Source organism: Bubalus bubalis, chromosome 2 (genome assembly GCF_019923935.1).
Source record: "Bubalus bubalis isolate 160015118507 breed Murrah chromosome 2, NDDB_SH_1, whole genome shotgun sequence".
Lineage (NCBI taxonomy): Eukaryota > Metazoa > Chordata > Mammalia > Artiodactyla > Bovidae > Bubalus > Bubalus bubalis.
The window spans coordinates 43,234,317-43,255,259 of NC_059158.1; the positions used below are offsets into that span (position 1 = coordinate 43,234,317).

A 20,943-nucleotide genomic window follows, 5' to 3' on the forward strand; every position below is an offset into this window, starting at 1 on the left:
CCCCGGAGGGGTCCCACACAGAAATGCTGTCCGAGGTCAGGCAAAGGTACAGCGTGACTGATATCACAGCACAGGGAGCCTGGGGCTGTGGACAGCCACAAGCCACAGACCTCCGTAGTCACTTTTAGAATTTCGCTTTAAAAATTGAACCTACTTGGGAGTCAAATTCACCCTTGAACCATAAGTTTGGGACCCCAGATGCCCCAGCTCTCCTGGCTAGTGCTCATCACCAGGTGCCCAGGACCCTAAAGGCCACAGTCTTGGCGCCTCAGAGAGCATCTAGGGTGAGCTTCCCTGCATAGACAGGCCCCAGGGCCCCCCACCCTTGGTGGTCCCCCAGGATAGCACCCTGGGGCACCACCTCCCCAACAGACTCCAGCTGTAGAGAACTCACAAGAGCCTGAGACACGCAAGACTCAAAAGGACACACGTCCAGCCAGGTTGACACAGTTCTGGACTTTATCCACAGTTGTACAATCACAACTTATATATATATATATCTGTATTTATACACCTTTAAATTACACAATCATGTACAAAACAGGTGCGTTGCTGAGACCACAGCACTTCTCGGAGTTTCACAAGTGTTGGACTAATGGAGTCAGGAAGCCTGGGGTGGCGGGCGGCGGGGCAGCCCCAGCTCCTCGCAGAGCCGGACCACAGAAATGGGGCTTCACTGGGGACAGAACACAGTACTCGCCGCCGAGCCCCGAGCCCCGCGGGGTGGCTCGCGCAGCATCAAGGGGGTGGGCGGTGGGGGGGGGCTACAAGAGGCGGTGGGTGTGGGCGCCCACGCTCGGTGTTGAGTGCCCGATGCCAGCACTGACAGGTGGGGCTCAGGGGGATTTCGGGTGGGAGACCCTCTTTCCCTGGGGTCCTGAGGAGCCTGGGGATGAGAGAAAGGGGTCCCCAGTGGGCTCGTGGAGGTGGTTGCTCAGAAGGAAAGGGGTTTCGAGTCCCCGCCCTGGAGCCGGCAGCTGGAGTGTGGAGGGGTATGGGCCTGGGGTCCAGCCAGGGTCACAGCCCCACCCGGGTGCCCGGAGGCCGCGGGCAAGGATACGGGAGCCCAGGCCCCAGGGTGCAAACGGGCGGGCCTCCTGCTTTGCAAGGACAGAGGCCCCCACCCCAATTCCTGCCTGGGGGAGAAGCTGAAGAGGCTTCAACTGGGGAGTTTGGAGGCCTGAGGACTTCTGAAATCTTGCTTCAGGCTCTCAGGGGCCTGGGTCACACCTCAGGCTGCAGCAGAGGTGCAGAGAGCAGACAGGGACAAGAACAGGGGTGCTGAAGTGGGGGGGTCCTCACACCCCCAAAGTCCCCTGGCCCCGAGGGAGGCCTGCCCCAGCGCCTCTGCCAGGGTCCTCTGTGCCCACAGGACTAGGCGCAGGGCATGGAGGCTGGGGTCTGGGACCTCCTGAGTGGGCTCTGGGCAAACGCAGCAGGGAGCAAAAGAAGACCGAGGGTGGCAGAGGGGCTGGGGGTCGTGCTGTCGTTACCTGGAGGCCGGGGCGGCCAAGCACCGCCAGGGCAGAGTGCGTGGGGGTGTCCGCAGACCCGAGGCTCAGCACCCTGAGCAGCGGCCTCCCCTGCTGCTGCAGGAAGTCTCAGGGCCTCAGAGACGCCGCTTCCCATCCTTCCCCGGCCTGGGGGTCCTGGTCTGCCCAGGCAGCTCCCCACTCTATGGGCCAGGCTGGCTGGGCCCTGGTGCGAACACCTGCTAGGCCAGCACGGCCTCCGTCCACCCGCCTCAGCAGACACTGCTGCTCTCCGGAGGCCCTTGGCCCCCTCCCGCCCACGGGAGTCCTTTCCCTGAGACCCAGGTGTGCAGAGATGGGGGCCGCCAGCGGGAGGGGCTGCAAGGGGCCAGGGCTGGAGTTGGCGGGAGGGGGACAAGAAGAAAGACCCGGTGATGGTGCTGCTCCGGAGGCCAGGGCACCTGCAGACCCAGGCCCTCCCTGCCGGCCGCAGGCGTTCCCCTGCCTGATCCTCCATGGAGTCTCCTTGGGCAGACCAGAGCAGGGGCGTGGAGGAGGGAGGCGAGGCCGGTTTAGCCTGGTGGATCTACAGTTTTCGGTGGACTTGGAGAGATGGGAGAGAGAGGGAGGGCGGGCAAGATGTCCTCCTCCCCAGGAAACAGGAGGAGGCTGCTACTGTTGCTGGCTTTGCCCTGGGCTTTGGGGCCCCCTCCCTGCTGCCTGACAGCGGGATGGGGCCTCTGCTAGTGACTGGGAGGCAGTGTCTGGCTCTGGGGAAGAGACTGGGCCCAACCTGCCAACAGCTGGAAAAAAGAGCCCCAGTGGGGTCTTATCCCCTCCCCGACCCCATCCCTATTCACCCCTCCTCCTACACCAGTGAGTGTCCGCAGCTCCAGCTAACACCTCTGCCTGTCTTGAGGAGTCTAGGGACCCCGGAAACCTCTGTCGGAGAAGAGGGGGGTGACCATCCCTCCTCCAGCCCCGCCAGTCCTCAGGGACGAGGCTAGGAGAAGGGCATTCCCCCAGGCAGAGTGGAAGACTAAAGGGGTGGCCCCCTTCTCGGGGGACTTCAGAGGAGGCCTCTAAGAGTAGGTGGTGGGAGGGGAGCAGGGTGGGGCATGAGGCAGAGGGCAAGAAAACCAGGCCCGGAGACTGGGGGCAGGCGCTGGCAGCCGGGGGTGGGGATGAGCGTGGGGGGAGGAAAGGCTGGGGGCACCGAGGATGGAAGGGTCCAGGAGACACCCCTCCGGGTGCAGGAGACTCTTTGGTGGGATCTGAAGAGCAGATGTGATGATGTCGCTGTCGGGCTAAGTCCTAAACCCTCACCTGCCCTGGGGCCATCACCCCAAGTCCCACCACCCTGGCCTCCAGGCAGCCCTGCAAATGCTCCGTCTCTTTATATTTTTTGTTTTGTTCTGTTTTGACTTTTAAAAAAATAAAAGCTTGATCGGAAAATATGTCTGGAACTCTATGGCAGGGGGTTGGGGGGCGGGAGGCGGCAGGGACGGGGGCGGCGGGTGAGGAGCTTGGGCTGGGGGGGGCGGGGCCGCTAGACGGCCTCCACGTAGTTGGCGGGGTAGAGTCCCAGCTGCCCGCTGTCCAGCCGCCCGCGGCACCAACCCTGCTCGTCCTCCTCGCCCAGCTTGGTGAGCTCGTCTCCTAGGGAGGGAGAGGACACGGAGGAGCTGATTGACCTGAGCCTGAGTGGGACCTCCACCCCCACCTTCCCCGGAATCCCTCTGATTAGGCTGGGCCCACCCCAACACCCTCCTCCCTGCATTAGTGCCCACCCCGGGGACCAGCTCCACCCACACCTCGACATGCAGGTGCGGCCCAGCCACCAGCTAATCTGGGTCTCAGCTCCACCAGGGAGGCCCAGGCCGCACCTCCAGCTTCATTTCCCCGCTCCGATCCCTCCCCCGGCCCCCCTTGCCTTCAGGCTCCCCCACAGTCCACCTTCCGGCCCTCCCTCACCCTATTCTCAGGTCCAGATCCCACCCCTGGCACCCCGCTGCCATCCTTAGGGTCCGCCCCAGCTCTTCAGCCCAGGTCTTGCCCCCGGGGCACTGGTCACCCCAGGTCTTGCCCCCAGGGCACGGGTCACCCCCAGATCTTGCCCCCCGGGGCATGGGTGACGTCCCTGGTCTCGCCCACCAGGCCCGCCCCCTCACCGGCCTTGAAGCTGAGCTCGTCCTGCTCTTGGCCGTCGTAGTCGTAGAGCGCCCGCACGCGCACTCCCTTGGCGTCCTCGTCGAAGGGGTTGGAGCCTCCGTTGGCCTCACTGCCCCCAAACGGGTTCCCGCTCTCATCGTCCGACCACTCGGCGGCGTAAGTCTGGCCCCTGTCGTAGCTGCTAACACTGAGGTGCAGGGACAGGACCCGGCCTGAGCGGCCCCTCACCTGGTCCCTAGGGCTGCCCCCTCCCAACCAGGGCACTGACCCCAAATCCCACAGAAGCTGGAGCAGGCCTTGTAAGAGGGAGCCCTCACTGACGGCTCTTTAAACACATGGGAAGCAGGACTATTAGCATCACTCAGCCCTGGAGTGAGTGGGTGCTGAAGGAGACCCCAGGGAACATCTGACCCCCCATCTGAGAGGGGCAGTACAACCCAGTGACTAAGAGTGAGCATTCCAGTAGGAGGAGCATCATGTTAATTAATGTGCAACAGGATAAATCAACACTGCTGTGTGTTATCTATGAAGTTAAGACCATAAATCCTGAGCTCTCACCACCAGGAAAACAACTCTTTCCTAATTCCTTAACCTTGAATTTATAGGAGATGATGGATGTTTTACTCAATTTATGGTGGTAATCATTCCTGTCTATAAGTCATGATGTCTGTAAGTCACATCATTATTTTGTACACCTTAAACTTGGTGCTGTATGTCAATCATATCGCATTAAAACTGGAAGAAAAAAAAGAGATGAACCAAGCTCATTTTTAGTCACTAAGTCATGCCCAGCTCTTTTGTGACACCATGTACTATAGCCCGTCAGCTTCCTCTGTCCAGGGGATTTCCCAGGCAAGAATACTGGACTGGGATCTTCCCAACCCAGGGATTGAACCTGAGGCTCCTGCACTGGCAGGTGGATTCTTTACCACTGAGCCACCAGGGAAGCTCTCTCTCTCTCTCTATATATATATATATGTATTTAGTGAGTGAGGATTCTGGAGCCAGACCTCTTGGGCAACATATCTTGGCTCTGAGGCTTACAAAACGAGTTGTGTGACCTTGGGCAAGTCACTTACCCTCTCTGGGTATCGGTTTCTCTATCTGTAAAATGGGAATATTGACATACTCCTCAGCGTGCCGGGAGACTTCAACAAGATAATTTACGGAAAACGCTTAGTTAGCACAGCGCCTCGCATCTTGTAGCAGCTCTCACAGACTGGCTACCTCCATCTCTGAGAGGAGCACAAGTTTGTCCTGACTTAAACCATTTCTTATCTCCTAAGGTAAAACTCAGTGGCCCCAGTGTGGGGGCTCCCCAGGCCCCCAGGAGGCTCCAGAGGAGGCACTCACCTGCCACGGTCCCCAGCCTGAGACGTGGACTCCACCACGCCAGCAGCATTGGTCAGCACTGCCCCCTCTGCCTTCTTGGGCTGTTTCTCCTTCTTGGCAGCGGTGTGAGGGAGGTCTGGGTTCCACTCCTGGGGGGCACCAGGGGAGGGGAGCAGTCAGGCTGGGGGGCTGCCCCCAGAGGCTCCTTCCAGCAGTTTGGGATCCCTCTACCCCATCCCCACACATCCTCACCTCAAACTGGGGCCAGTTCATGGGCATGCCAGGGCCACTGGTGCTGCGGAACCATCTGAGGTCGTCCTGGGCATCAGCCCCCCGGATGGCCTGCTCCAGATCCCGGTACACTTGAATGTAGCTGTGCGTGGGGGGGATGGGCGGTTCAGGGCAAGATGCACCCCAGCTTCAGTAAGGGCCCGTCCAGAGGAGCAGGGTGCCGGCAGCCAGGAATCAGGTGGCTTTCGAAGCGCGATCTCTGAGTGGGCAGCTCCAGGCATGCCCTGTGGGCACCCTTCTCCATCCCCATCTTAGCCGCTTGCCCATCCATCCAAGCACCTTTCCTGAGGGCCTGGCTTACGTCAGCGCTCACCCAGGCAACCACCAGCTCCTGCAGCCCTGCCCTCCCTTCCTGCCACTGGAATGAGGGTCCAGGAAACCCTGCTGCCCACCTCCCCCACCCCGCCCCTGCACCGCCACCCCCAGCTACCTGCTGCTCTCAGCCAGGTTGAGATGACGTTTGATGTCCAGCAGCACCTCCTTGAGGAAGACCAGCCGCTTTTCCTCAAACTGCTGGCACTGCTCAAACACCTGCTCCATGCCCTCCATGTACTGGGGCGTGGTCTTGCCCACGTCGTCCAGCACCTTCTCATACTTCTCCTGCGTCTACGGGCACCAGGGCAAAGGGGAGTGAGACCCAGGCCTGCAGCTCCCAGCTGCCACCCACTCCAAGGGGCCCCGAGACCCCAGCCCAGCCGGAACCTTCTGCACGTCCTGCTTGCACTTGTCCACTTTGTCCTGCAGCTTCTTCTGCTGCTCGGGTGTGACCGACTGCTCTGTCTTGCTGTTCATCTCCCGGGTCATGGCCAGCTTCTCCTCTTTGCAAGCCAGATGGTACGCCTTTTTGGCTGTCTCTAGCTGTGGGGAGGGAGGCGAGGGGGCAGGGCGCCTACTCGTATGTAGGAGCCAACGAGATCACTGTCCACCCGTCCCTCCTGTCCGCTCCGCCGGGAGCTGCAAGCATACATTCTCAAAAGGAAGAAGCAGTGCAGGCCCAAGCTCCAGACATTCGGGGGCAGTGCCCACCCACCTGAGTACTGCCGGCCCCCACAGACACCCTCCTGTTAGGCCCTGCAGGGCCGGCCCTATCTGCAGATGCTTCCTCCTGGCAGGCAGTGCTGCTCCCTGTGGGCACAATCCCAGGGGGCAGCGCACTGCCTACAGCGTCTGTAGATGCCTTTTCTTGGCTCAGTCTGCCCCCCTGAGCCCTGCCGCCCGGCCTCGCCCCTTCTGTGGCAGCTGCCCGCCCACCAGGCACCTCCTTCATCTTCTTGGCCCAGGGCTTCTGGGCCTTGCGGAAGCCGTCCTCAGCCTCCTTGGTCTCCTTGAAGCCGCCCATGATCTGCTTGTGGTAGGCGTCCTTCTGCCAGTTCTTGACCTTCTCCAGGTCCTCGTTCAGCAGGCTGTTCTTCACCTCCTGGTGCAGCTCGCTCACCTTGTCGGCCTCCGTCATTATGGCGCCCCAGGCCCGCTCCAAGCTGCCATACTGTGGGCCTGAGGAAACGGCCGGGGGGTCACCAGGTCCTCGTCACCCCCTGCCCAGAGGCCTCCTTCACGCCTCCTTTCTCTGAGGCTTTCCCCATACTTCCCATGGCAGCAGAAACGCCCTCCTCTGCTCTCCCTATAGCTTTATCCATCCTCCAGAACAGCCCAAGAACAGCCACCGCCTCCAGGAAGCCTTCTCTGAACACTCTGTCCTCACAGAGCTCTGCCAGCAGCCCTCATAATTCTTCTTATATGTAGCATCTGCCTCTGGGCCTGCTCCCTGTCGCCTCCATTAGCTTGTGAGCCCCATGGGGGACAGCCTGGACCCCATGAGTTCTCACAGGCCAGCTCCTGGTGCTCCAGGAATGTTGACGTAAATGTAAAAGTGAAGAACCAACTGGTGACGTAACAGGAAGCCACTGGAACCAGACAACCCTCAGGATCTGGACCAGGGCAAACAATAGCTATCATAAAATTTGCATATGGGTCACATTAAACCCCTGAATTTGATAGTTGAACTATGATTACATAAACAAATGTCCTTATTCTTCAGCGATTACATAAACAAATGTTCTTATTCTTCAGCAATAAGGTGAAGGATTTAGGGTGAAGGGGCATGTCTCCAACTTAAATGGCTCAGAAAAGACATGCCTATAAATAGAGAGGGCGTGAGAAAACAAACCCGATAAAATATGAGCTGGTGAGTCTGGGTGAAAGGTAGGTAATTCTCTGTACTATTCTAGAAATTTTTCTCTAAGCTTAAATTATTTCAAAATAAAAGGTTTTATAAGTTCCCTGGTGACCTCGTGGTTAGGATTCCAGGCTTTCACTGCCCCCTGGACCTGGGGTTCAATCCCTGATCAAGGAACTGAGATCTGCAAGCCCCATGGCACAACCAAAAAAAGTCTTTTTTCCCCTCTAAATTCAATCCAAAATTGCAGAAAGCGGAGTTGATCAGCGACAGGGAGGCCTGGGTAGTTTGGGAGGCGAAGAGTGCATGTGAGGGGCGGGCGCTGGCAAAGGCCCAGTGATGAGAGGTTGCAGGAGCATCCAGGGGCGGGGTGCTCCCGGGACTGGGCAGTGGAGGGCCGGTTAGCGCCTGGGTGTGCGCCCGGCCCGGGCACGGAGGGGAGAGGCGGCACCTTTCTCGAGGAGCTGGCGCCAGCGCTTGGCCCAGTCGGTGAGCTGCTGCGCGTAGGCCTTCTCGATCTTGGCGCGCTCCTGCACGCAGCTCATCAGGTCGTTGCACAGCCGGTGCCCGTCATCGATGCGCTTCACCGTCCGCTTGTAGTTCCCCACCTGGTGGCGGAGTAGCGAGCACGACTCCCGCGGGGCCCCCAGCGCCTCCGGCCCGGCCGCCAGCCTTGGCGGCCACGTTCTGCGCAGGGGGAGGTGGGGGGCGCCCGCCAGGCCTCCCGGGCCGCCCCGCTCTAACGCCCTGGGGGTCCGGGCCCTCACTCCCCACCGTCTGGACTCTCTCCTTCCTCCCGCTTTAAATAGAATTTCCTCGCTGTCACCAAGTGCAGAAGAATATTTATAATTTGGACTTGGACTCAGATGAATTATTCATTCTGTTCTTGCCATGCAAAATCTATTATATTTATATAGAGTCATATAAGCGTTGAGTTGAGCTGCAGCTTCTTGACATAATATTATGTTTTGTTAGACATCTCATTAAACACTTATTAATTTAGGTTTGGCAGTTTGTGGCGCTTTGGTTTTGGCAGTTTGTGACGCTTTGGGTTTTGGAAGCCAATAGAAAATGTCTTTCTGGGTCTCAAATACTTTGGGAGGCTCCAGTAATGCTGGCTTGTCTCCGCCTCTTGGCTGTGGGGTCCCCAGAGCTCACAACATATTGGCACCAGTGCCCCGCCCCCTGCCCACAGCACAGGGTGTATGCAGGTGGGGGGGGGGGGTGCAGCTGTGAAACCCCAGGAAGCTGTAAAGCGCTCACTTGCCCTTGTGAACTACTAGGAGTCTGATCCAGGGCCCCCAGGGCAGGGTCAGGAAGGCCCTGCTCCACACTGTGAATTCTACAGGGTCTCTGCAGGGGCAGCGGTGGTCTGTAGGGACCACTTCATGGCAACCACCATCTGCTGAACATGGAGGGCTCCCGAGGGGCCCCAAGGGCTTGAGGGTCAAGGGCTGAGATTGTGGGTGGCTGGAAGCCTGGGTCTCCATGCAGCTAGGCTGTCGGGTGCCCAGGACCCATGGAGCACCTAAGACTCACCTCCCAGAAGCTGTCGGTGGTCTCCTCCGGAGCTAGCGAGGCCTCGTCGTAAGAGCCAGACATGGTGCGGCGGTGGTGCGGCGGACAGGCGGGCGGTGGCGTTCAGCACGCGGGCTTCTCACGCGCTAGGAGGGCAGGAGAGAGTCCCCTGGAGACAAGGGAAGCGTCCCAGGTGCCCCACACCAGGCCCAGGGCCCCAACGGGCTACGGGGACTCCACAGGCATGAGCCTTGAGTTGGCTGGGGGCTTCCTGTCTACAGACTGGCTCCTCGTCCCTAGGGTAACCCCAATATCCACCAGGTGGCACCCCTCGTGCCCACCTCCCAGCTGGTCCCCCACAAGCCCCTCTCGCCATATCCTTCCCCTTCTCCCCTTCCCCCAAGTCCGTCCTCCAGCTCCAGTGTGGGCACCTCCTCTCAGAAGACCACCTCCTCACCAGAACCATGCTGTCCCCAAGGGTTTTGTGCTCCTGGACTCTTAGAGATAAAACCTCGGGCCACATAATTGCATATTTGCTTGACATAAATCTGCGGTTTGCTTCATAGACACACACAGCCCCTCAAAGCCAGAAACCACATCTATTTTTGTGCACGTCCTGCACCCCCTCCCCAGGACTGGACACTCTGTCAGGGCCCCCTGGGGCTCAAATGAACCCCAGAAGTCTTCTCAATCTGCCCCCTTGGCATTGCCCACCTGGCACAGCTGAATCCTTGCACTGGGCCAAACAGACCCACCTCAGCTCCCCCTCCCCGCCCTGCCTCGCCATCCCCAATCAATGCAGAACCCCTGGTCTCAGCTCCTAGAATCTCTCTGAACCCCTACCCGGCACCTGGACCCAAGCCCATCACGAAGCCTGGTAGCAGGCCACCTCCCTCCTTGGGCCCGGGCTCAGCACCTCCTCAGTTCTCTGAGCTGCGGGGCTCTTGGAAATGCCCTTCTGGCTGCCCTGGTGCCCAGTCTCAAAGCTTCCATTAGCCACTCACACGTCTCCTAAGAGTCCTGGACATGCAGCTTTGGGCCCACAGGTCAGGCCACTGCGATCTGTGCAAGCACTGGGGCGGCTCCGTGTGCCCTGGATCTGTCGGCGGGCATCACGGCTCTCCAGTCTAGGCCGTGTGTTGCCCCGGGCCGGGCCAGGCGCTGCCCTACTCCCACCCCTACCCAGCCCATACTGCTACCTCTAACAAGCATGGCTCAGTAGTCAGGAGACAGGACACAGAGAGCCAGGGGCCTGGTCTTCAAAGGGGCAGTGAATCCAGGATGGGCCTGACCCTGAAATGGAGCAGGACCCTCTGATCCTTGACCCCCATGTCCCCAGCCTGCCTTCTGTCTATGGAAAAACTTCAGTCAACAAATCAGTTTAATCAGAGAAATGAGAAAATGCAGAAACAAAACTAAAAGTCTACAAGACTAAACAAGTCCAACAGACTAAATAATAATCATTTAGTCTTTAAGCAAAGTCAAAGTCATATAGCTCCTCCTCAAGGGCTATATATAACACTCTGAGCCATATCCTGTGAGCTGTCTTATAGACACTTACTGTAGCCATGACCTGCTGCTGCTGCTAAGTCGCTTCAATCGTGTCTGACTCTGTATGACTCCATAGACGGCAGCCCACCAAGCTCTTCTGTCCCTGGGATTCTCCAGGCAAGAATACTGGAGTGGGTTGCAATTTCTTTCTCCAATGCATGCATGCATGCTAAGTTGCTTCAGTTGTGTCCGACTCTGTGTGACCCTATGGACGGCAGCCCACCAGGTTCCTCTGTCCACGGGATTCTCTAGGCAAGAATACTGGAGTGGGTTGCCATTTCCTTCTCTAAGCCATGACCTAAGCTGCGCAATTCCAAGAGTTGGACTCAAAGAAGAGGGAATAACCTGACCCTGGAACTGAAGATTACTGCTGCTGCTGCTAAGTCGCTTCAGTCGTATCCGACTCTGTGCGACCCCATAGACGGCAGCCCACCAGGGAACTGAAGATTAGCTGTATTTAAAACAATCAAGATGACACTGATCAGACCACCACATGACCAACTTCAAGATGACTGTCAGAGCTGACTGTGTTGTTTCTGCAAGTAGCCCCCTCCTTGCACCTATAAAAGCTCTTCCCCACTGATTGTCGGGGGTGAGGAGTCAGCCTTTGGATAGAAGTCTGCCCTCCCTGCCAGTTTGCCGGCTCAGAAATACGGAAAACTTTCCTTTCCACCAGCCTTGCCTCTTTTCTGTCTTTAGAGCAGCAAGCAGTCAGACCCCTACATTTGATAACAGTTTTTGGCCCCCAACGTGGGGCCCCTGCACTCTCACAGTATCTGGCTCCCTGGAGTTCTCCCATGACCACACACTGGGGTGGCTGTGAGGAACCCGCTGCTTGTGGCCAGCTGGCCCCAGGAGGTGGGTCTGGAGGGACATTCCTAGCAGCTGCCGAAACCATGTGTTTCGGGGATCTGCCCTATTTCTCCCCTGCTCAGCGCTGGCTGCCAATGTACGTTTCTCCTGGGTGGAACAGGCATCTAGACCCGCTGACAGGCTCCAAGACTGAGAAGTCCACCAGTGTGCACCCAGGCAAACTTCTCTTTTCAGCTCCAACTGCTATTTGGACATTTTGCCAATTGGTTTTGACATGTGTCTGAGGCTGAGGACAATTTGTGCTGGGAAAGTATTTATTTGGGACTCCATGTCATCCTCTTGGAAGATTTTTGACAGTTCTGTCTTCTGGTGTGTGAGTGCATACTCCATGTGTGTGAACAGAAAAGTTTTAGCAATGAGGTTACTAAAAGAAAAACATAAAGTTTTTTTGTTCATTTTAATTTGTATTTTTAGGAAAAAGATAAATTTTTTGGCCACACCGTGGCATATAGGATCCCAGTTCCCCAATGAGGAATCAAACCTGTGCCCCCTGGAGTGGAAGCACAGAGTCTCAACCACTGGACCACCAGTAAAGTCTCAGAATTGTTCAAGAGACAGGAATACCAGACCACCTTACCTGCCTCCTATGAAACCTGTATGCAGGTCAATAAGCAATAGTTAGAACTGGACATGGAACAACAGACTGGTTCCAAATTGGAAAAGGACTATGTTAAGGCTGTGTATTGTCACCCTGTTCATTTAACTTATATGCAGGGTATATCATGAGAAGTGCCAGGCTGGATGAAGCACAAGCTGGAATCAAGATTGCTGGGAGAAATATTAATAACCTCAGACACACAGATGACATCACCCTTATGGCAGAAAGCGAAGAACTAAAGAGCCTCTTGATGAAAGTGAAAGAGGAGAGTGAAAAAGTTGGCTTAAAACTCAACATTCAGAAAATTTTATGAAGATCATGGCATCTGGTCCCATCACTTCATGGCAAATAGATGGGGAAACAATGGAAACAGTAGCAGACTTTATTTTCTTGGGCTCCAAAATCACTGCAGATGGTGACTGCAGCCATGAAATTAAAAGACGCTTACTCCTTGGAAGGAAAGTTATGACCAACCTAGATAGCATGTTGAAAAGCAGAGATATTTATTACCTTGCCAACAAAGGTCCATCTAGTCAAGGCTATGGTTTTTCCAGTGGTCATGTATGGATGTGAGAGTTGGACTGTGAAGAAAGCTGAGCGCCGAAGAATTGATGCTTTTGAACTGTGGTGTTGGAGAAGACTCTTGAGAGTCCCTTGGACTGCTAGGAGATCAAACTCATCATCCTAAAGGAAATCAGTCCTGAATATTCATTGGAAGGACTGATGCTGAAGCTGAAACTCCAATACTTTGGCCACCTGATGCGAAGAACTGACTCCTTGGAAAAGACCCTGATGCTGAGAAAGACTGAAGGCAGGAGGAGAAGGGGACGACAGAGGATGAGATGGTTGGATGGCATCATCCACTCGATGGACATGAGTTTGAGCAAGCTCTGGGAGTTGGTGATGGACAGGAAAGCCTGGAGTGCTGCAGTCCATGGGGTCGCAAAGGGTGAGACTGAGAGTCAGACAGACTGAACTGAACTGAAAGTCTCAAAGATAATTTTTTTAAACAATATATGACAATAGTATTGTTTAGCCTCTGGAGAAAATTGGTTGAGATGAAACTCTTTAGAAATTCCAAAAGAATTTTGAAATTATTCTTGTTCTTTTTGCATATGTAGAGTAAGCTAGCTTGATAAAATACTGTTTTCAGAATTCTGACAAAATTCTGAGAGAACAAACATACTTCTGGGAGAAAACTTGAAGTTAACTCTCATCATGTCCTTGAAATACAAACAAAGCCCACTTTGCCTGAGACTTCAGCCTTGGGTTAATTAGCAGAACTTCAAAAGATGTTGGGTTTATTACACATGCATCTTGTACCATATTAAAGAGAAATTAGATTATGAGAAAAATGTAAGTTGTTATAGGTTACGGAATATGTTCTTAAGTTTGCCAATCAGTAAATGCTGGTATAACAGTTCAATTACTTGTTTCTTGGCTTTGTTAAGGTTTTTGTGGGTTAAAAACTGAAATATGTAATGAAAGCTACTAAAAATGAAGCATTTCAGTCTGTAAAGCAAGTAGGATATCTGTTGTCAATGAGAAAAAGTATAAAGAATGCAGATATTTTTGTTGAAGAAAAAATTATGATAATAGCTTTGTCCTGGAGCTAGTTGTTTCCAGATGGAAAAGATTAAGGGATGAATCATATGGATACAAAAAGCAATGAAAGATTTGCAGAAAAAAGTGGAGGGGGTACTTGGAGAAAAGACTTTTGTATGCTGTCAGGAGTGATTTAAGATTAGATTGGATTTAAATGAATCTTTGTTATTAATAGTAAGCTACTATAAGACTAGAATTTGGTTTTTGTTCTCCCCAAAATTTTCCTAGAATATCGAGCGCCTTTGAATAACAGACTTCAAGCTTCTTTCTCTAGCTAACTTTGAGTATTCCAAAGGGTTCCTAGACACTCAGAAGAAATAGTGAAGTAACTAGGATTTGTCATGCTTAGTTGCTCAGTCATGTTCAATTCTTTGCAACCCCATAGACTGTAGCCCACTAGGCTCCTCTGTCCATGGGATTTTTCAGACAAGAACCCAAGAATGTCCATGGGTTGCCATTTCCTCTTCCAGGGGATCTTCCTGACCCAGGGATAGAATCCACGTCTCCTGCGTCTTTTGCACTGCATGAATATTCTTTACCCGCTGAGCTGTCAGGGAAGCTCTAACTAGGATTATTTGGTAAGTTAAATAATATGGACAACATTTAATAACTTTCAGATCATATTGCTGAACTAGGTAAGAAATTTAAAGAATTCTAATGGAAAGGTGGGATTCCCGGATGGGTCAGTGGTAAAGAATCCGCCTGCCAGTGCAGGAGACACAGGTTCAATCCCTGGGTCGGGGAGATTCCCTGGAGTAGGAAATGGCAGATCACCCCAGTATTCTTGCTGGGACAGAGACAGAGGAGCCTGGCAGGCTACAGTCTGTGGGGTTGCAGAGAGTCGGACACTACTGAGCAGGCACAATGGAAAGTTATTGTTTTGTTTCAAACCATATTTTTGACCCCAATGTTCAGGATGGAAAAAATTGTCTACTGGAGTTATCATAGAGTACAATTATTTATGATGTGTATCACTGCTGGCTTTAAGTTCAAACTACCACACAATTGCACTCATTTCACATGCTAGCAAAGTAATGCTCAAAATCCTTCAAGCTAGACTTCAACAGTATGTGAACCAAGAACTTCCATATGTTCAAGCTAGATTTAGAAAAGGCAGAAGAACCAGAAATCAAATTGCCAACATCCACTGTATAATAGGAAAAGCTAGAGAATTCCATAAAAACATCTACTTCTACTTCACTGACTATGCTAAAGCCTTTGACAGTGCAGAATCGCAACAAACTGTGGAAAATTCTTAGAGATGGGAATACCAGACCACCTGACCTGCTTCCTGTGAAGCCTGTATGCAGGTCAAGAAGCAACAGTTAAAAATAGACACGGAACAATGGACTGGTTCAAAATTGGGAAAGGAGTACATCAGAGCTATATATTGTCACCCTGCTTATTTAACTTACATGCAGAGTACATGATGAGAAATGCCAGATTGGATGAAGCACAAGCTGGAATCAAGATTGCCGGGAGAAATATCAATAACCTCAGATATGCGGTTATCTGACACTACCCTTTATGGCAGAAAGTGAAGAAGAACTAAAGAGCCTAAAGAACTAAAAAACTAAAGAGAAAGTGAAAGAGGAGAGTGAAAAAGTTGGCTTAAAATTCAACATTCAAAAAACGAAGATCATGGCTTTTGATCCCATCACTTCATGGCAAACAGATGGGGAAACAATGGAAACAGTGAGTCTTTATTTTTTGGGGTTTCAAAATCACTGCAGATGGTGACTGCAGCCATTAAATTAAAAGACACTTGTCCCTTGGAAGAAAAGCCATCACAAACCTAGACAGTGTATTAAAAAGCAGAGATATCACTTTGCCTACGAAGGTCCATCTAATCAAAGCTATGATTTCTTCCAGTAGTCATGTACAGATGTGAGAGCTGGACAATAAAAAAGACTGAGTGCCGAAGAATTGATGCCTTCAAACGGTGGTGCAGAAGACTCTTGAGAGCCCCTTGGACAGCAAGGAGATCAAACCAGTCAATCCTAAAAGATATCAATCCTGAATATTTATTGGAAGGGCTGATATTGAAGCTGAAGCTTCAGTACTTTGGCCACCTGATGTGAAGAGCCGACTCATTGGAAAAGGCCCTGATGCTGGGAAAGATTGAAGGCAGGAGAAGGAGATGACAGAGGATGAGATGGTTGGGTGGCATTACCGACTCAATGGACATGAGTTTGAGCAAGCTCCGGGAGATGGGGAGGGACGGAGGCCTGGCATATTGCAGTTGATGGGGTTGCAGAGTCAGAGATGACTGAATGACTGAACAACAACAACAAAAAGCATATGTTCAATGCTTGTGTTACAACTGAGTGTCAGTGCTAAAATGTAGAGCCTGTCAAATGTTTCCCCGTCAGCACACCTCTGTTCTTGTTTGGTGGATCTGATTAGTTTTCCCCCATCATGGATAACTAGGCCAACATATAAACAAAAAGTAGGCCTAGCCCCGAGGGACCTGGAAGGACCCAGGGCAGGCAACTGAGCCACGTCTGGCAATGCTGGAAAAATGTATTGATTATCAATGCTTTCTATGGAAAGATTTGTAATTAAAGGGGGAAACATTCACTGTATATCTTGTAAACAAACACTGTATATGTGTTTGATATACAAACAAACATTGTATATCTGCTTTAACCGTTAAGGGGAAAACAACACATTCAGAGAATAATACAAAGATGCATTTTGATTATCATCCTCATTGTAATACGTCTACTGATTTTCAAATGTTTGTCCAGGTATTATGACAAAATAATCAAAGAGAGAGGTAATGTTTTCACAATACAAAATGTTGATGCTAAGTTTGGAAGTTGAGATTATTTTCAACTTTGTGTCCATTCCCAAAATTATGGAGGACGATGCCCCATTTTGGGCTTCCCTGGTGGCTCAGATGGTAAAGAATCTGCCTGCAATGCAGGAGACCCTGGGTCAAGAAGATCCTCTGGAGAAGGAAACGGCTACCCACTCCAGTATTCTTGCCTGGAGAATCCCACGGACGGAGGAGCCTGGTGGCTACAGTCCATGGGATCGCAGAGCCGGACGTGATGCAGCGACTAATACTTTCACTTTCACAGCCGCCCCACTTCAGTAGAAAGTCTCCATAGCAGTTGTCAGCCCATTTGCTCAAAGCTTTGGGGAAACTGGAACAGAAATGGAGCTAAAACAGACTTCCTCTGCCAAGGCTGTGATTAACCTCTTTGTCCAAAACTTTATTCTCTTTCTTCTTCTGTACCTGTCCGTCCTCAAGACTGAGGAGTATCAAGGAGAAGGAGGTGCTTAAATGGAGCAGAACCCTATGGTCTTTGTCCCCCATGTCCTCAGCCTGCTTTTTGTCTTCGGAAAAACTTTAACCAGTGAGTAAGTTTAATCAGAGAAATGAGAAAATGCAGAAACAAAGGAAAACAGTCAACAAGTTCAACAAGACTAAATAATAATGGTCAAGTCATTAAACATAGCCAAGGACCATTAGTTCCTCCTCAAGGACTATAGATAATATTCTGAGCCATATCCTGTGAGCTGTCTTATAGACACTTAAAGATAAAGCCCCCACCAGGTGGAAGAAGTTAGCTACATGATGACCGACTGTAGCCATGTTATAAGCTGCCAGTTTCAAGAGCTGGCCTCAACGAGAGGGGAGCAAACTGAGCCTGAAGCTGAAGGTGAACTGTACTTAAAACAATCACCATGCTCTATGTCAAAAAACGAACAATTCAATCAAAACATGGGCAGAAGATTAAAACAGATATTTCTCTAAAGAAGACATACAGATGGCCAAAAAGAACACAAAAAGATGCTCTACATCACTAATTATCAGACAAAGCAAACCAAAACCACAATAAGGTATCATCTCACACTGGTCAGAATGGACATTATCAAAAAGTCTACAAACAATAAATGCTGGAGAGGGTGTGGAGACAAGGGAACCCTCCTACATTGCTGGTGGGAACTGGTATAACCACTCTAGAGTATAGTACGGAGGGTCCTTAAAACAGCTAAAAACAGAACTACCATATGGCCCAGCAATGCCACTCCTGGGCATATATCCAGAGAAGACCGTACTTCAAACACATCATGCATCGCAATGTTCATTGCAGCACTGCTCACAATAGTCAGGACATGTAAGCAACTAAAATGTCCATCAGCAGGTGAGTAGATAAGGTGTGGTGTATGTACACAATGGAATACTACTCAGCCATAAAAAGAACGAAACAATGCCATTTGCAGCAACATGGATAGACCCAGAGATTGTCTCGCTATGTAAGTCAGAGAAAGAAAAATATATAACTCATATGTGGGACCTAATTTTTTAAAAATTATACAAATGAACTTCTTTATAAAACAAAAGCATACTCACAGAGTTCTAAAATAAACTGAAGGTTACCAAAGGGGAAACATGAGAGGGAAGGATAAATTGGGAGCTTGCGGTTAACATACATACGCTACTATATATAAAATAGATAACCAGATTCTGGCAGTCCAGTGCTTAAGAACCCACTTGCCAATGCAGGGGACACGGATTGGAACCCCGGTCCGGGAAGACTCCACATGCCGTGTAGCAACCACACCTGTGCGGCACAGCTGTGGAGCCCGTGTGCCCTAGAGCCTGAACGCCGGGAGAACAGTGCCCGCTTGCCACGACTAGAGAAAAGCCTTCCTGCAGCAATGAAGACCCCGCACAGCCAACAAGTAAAACAGAATCAAATTTTAAAAAATAAAAATATATAGTTTATTTTAAAAAAGTAACAAGGACCTACCATGGAGCATAGGAAACTATACTCAATATTGTGTAATATGAGTGAAAATTCTGAAAAAGAATAAATATATGTATAACTGGACCACTGTGTTGCACACCTAAAATGCACAACACAACAGTAAATCAATTGCACTCCAACAGAAAATAAAAGAAAATAAAAAAACAAGATGACGCTGATTAGACCACCAGTTTCAGGATGTCTGTCAGAGCTGACCACACTGTTTCTGCGTGTAGTCCCTCCCTCCGTCTATAAAAGCTCTTGCCCCCCGATTGGCCTTTGGACAAGCGTCTGCCCTCCTACCAAGGTTGCCAGCCTCCAAAATAAAGCCAACTTTCTGCCAACCTTGCCTCTTTAGTGGCTTTAGAGTGGCAAGCAGCCGGACCCCCACTTTCAGTAACAACCCTATTAGCAGCTGTGAACTTCGAGCAGGGCACACCTCAGACACTCTGAGCCTTGGCCAGTGAGGACTTCGGGGGCAGGCTAGTCTCTACAGGCTTCAGCACAGGGTGGCCCTCCCCTTCCGGGGCCTCAGCCTCCCCATATGTCCAGAGCCTGGTGCTCTTTTCCCAGTAACCACCCAGTATTGCCTCCCTACTCCTCGCAGGCACTAAATATATCTTGTTCCTTTCACCTTGGCAAAGCCTCAGACACACTTTCCCACACTCATGCACAGCAGCGGTGGGTGGGCGGGAAGGCAGCTGAATTCATCAAAGGACAAAGAAATGAGTCTGAATTGTTTTCTTCTTAATTTGGCACTTTTCACTTAGAAATCAGTACTTGCTTCATAAAGAACATTTTGAATTTAGGTTTGGAGCAGTAAAGGGCAGGCATGTTTAATGAAGGACCCTCAACCGGGGTAGGTAAATAAGTATCCTGGGGTCAGAGCCCACCTAGAACCCTGGAGTCACTGAGCTCTGCTCTTTGGGATCCCAGCGCGTACAGCTATCAGCAGCTGGAGGTGGGGGCAGGGACGGGGTGGGGGGTAGGGTCATCCCGTCCTAGGAGCGGTTGGACCCACCCCTGGTGGTGGGGAAGGGACTCAATACAACCTTGTTGGAGGGAAATGCACCCTAGGCATCTACCTTCCAGCTAGCTAGGTGAACTGAAGCTGCCCAATTTGTTTACTGCAGCGCTGCTTGTAGGAACCGAAGGCTGGAAACAACCCAAATGCCTGGCCACAGGGGACCGGTTAACTAAATTACAATGCAGGCCTGCGACGGAATGCTCTGGTCTTGAATGGAAAGAACCCTCCAGGCCATGTCACTAAAGCAAAACGAGCCAGGTTCAGCACCGTGTGCCTGGATGCTTCCATTTTTATGGGGGGAAATATAGGAGCAGAGCGTATTTTTGGAAAGCTGAGTAATGGTGATTGCCTTCGGGGAACTGGGTGGCTGGGGGATGGGAGCAGGCATTTTCACCATGGGTCTTCTTGTGCCTTTTAGGTTTTGCCTTGCATAAACTGCATATTCTTTTTAAAAAGCCTCCAGCCTTGCAAGGGAGGTGCAGACATGGAGAAGAGACTTGTGGACACAGGAGGGGAAGGAGAGGGTAGCATGGAAACATATACACTACAAATGTCAAATAGATAGCCAGTGGGAATGTGCTGTATGACTCAGGGAGCTCTGTGACAACCTAGAGGGGCGGGATAGGGTGGGAGGGAGGTTCAGAAGGGAGGGGACATATATACACACCTATGACTAATTCATGTTGATGTATGGCAGAAACCAACACAATATTGTAAAGCAATTATCCTACAATTAAAAAAAAAAAAGCCTCCAGGATCCAGGTGTTAGAGGAGAGCTGAGTAAGCTGGGAGCCAGGACGACATTGTCCTTGAAGCGTGGAGGGAGGGGACAGCAGTCAAGACTTGGCAAGTCAGGCTAGGAGGGAATGCATGAGGGCAGAGGCCACTCTCCCCCTGTCCAATCCAGGGGGGGTGGATTGTGGTCCCACACTGGGTACAGGCAGGGTCTTCTGGCTCCCGGCTGATGTAGAATGTGCAGTGGAAATAGTTCTAGCCTTGGGGTCCCTGCTCTGCCACCAAGTTGCTGTGTGATGCCGGGCAATTCACATGGCCTTGCTGACAAATGGGAGCGATGCAACCAGACTCAAGGATTAGATGAGACAGAGGAGAGGGTCCAGCCCAGTCTAACCCCGGGGCGGACCCGCAGAGGCGGCCCAGGAGGCCAGGCAGGCAGCATCAGAACGGGGAAGTGGGAGGAGGCGTGGGAGCCCCCAGCACCGCGTGGCCAGACACACCACCCCAACTCGCCCCTGCTTCCTCCAAATCGGCCTCACACCCTCACCCAGGGTGCAAGCGGGTGGCCTCACTCTGGCAAACGCCGGGGCCTCCCTGAACGGCGGTCAGGGGCTGCCGCCATGGAGCGCAGCATCTCTCAGGTCAAGAAGCCGTTGTGGCCAGAATCCGCTGCTCCCGGTGGGTGAGCCCCATCCGCGCTCAGGGCTCCTCAGCTCATCAAACGGGCACAGCGCCCATCTGACCTTTCTCACTGTGGCTGTAAAGCTGTGAGGCCCAGAAAGCCCTTTATCCCTAATGACAACAGTTGGCATTTGTGGAGCAGACTTGGG

At 52.1% G+C, this 20,943-nt stretch overlaps 1 protein-coding gene across 4 annotated transcripts in view; it reads right to left on the reverse strand.

Moving 5' to 3' along the window:
* Window positions 1-1,290: 1,290 nt before the first annotated feature.
* The window catches only part of PACSIN1 (protein kinase C and casein kinase substrate in neurons 1), a 64,258-nt gene continuing 44,605 nt past the window's right edge, over window positions 1,291-20,943 (reverse strand). For 3 of the 4 annotated variants that reach the window (XM_006050347.3, XM_025271417.2, XM_006050348.3), the window contains exons 2-10: window positions 8,983-9,107; window positions 7,895-8,051; window positions 6,526-6,761; window positions 5,970-6,125; window positions 5,698-5,873; window positions 5,229-5,349; window positions 4,998-5,125; window positions 3,644-3,831; window positions 1,291-3,131 (exon numbers count right to left, since the gene is read on the reverse strand). In XM_006050347.3, coding sequence (XP_006050409.1) covers window positions 3,022-3,131; window positions 3,644-3,831; window positions 4,998-5,125; window positions 5,229-5,349; window positions 5,698-5,873; window positions 5,970-6,125; window positions 6,526-6,761; window positions 7,895-8,051; window positions 8,983-9,045 — 1,335 coding nt within the window. In that variant the 5' untranslated portion in view covers window positions 9,046-9,107 and the 3' untranslated portion in view covers window positions 1,291-3,021. Of the gene's footprint in view, window positions 3,132-3,643; window positions 3,832-4,997; window positions 5,126-5,228; window positions 5,350-5,697; window positions 5,874-5,969; window positions 6,126-6,525; window positions 6,762-7,894; window positions 8,052-8,982; window positions 9,108-9,965; window positions 10,118-20,943 lie in introns of those variants that run through there. The other variant, XM_044931151.1, reaches the window with a different exon arrangement.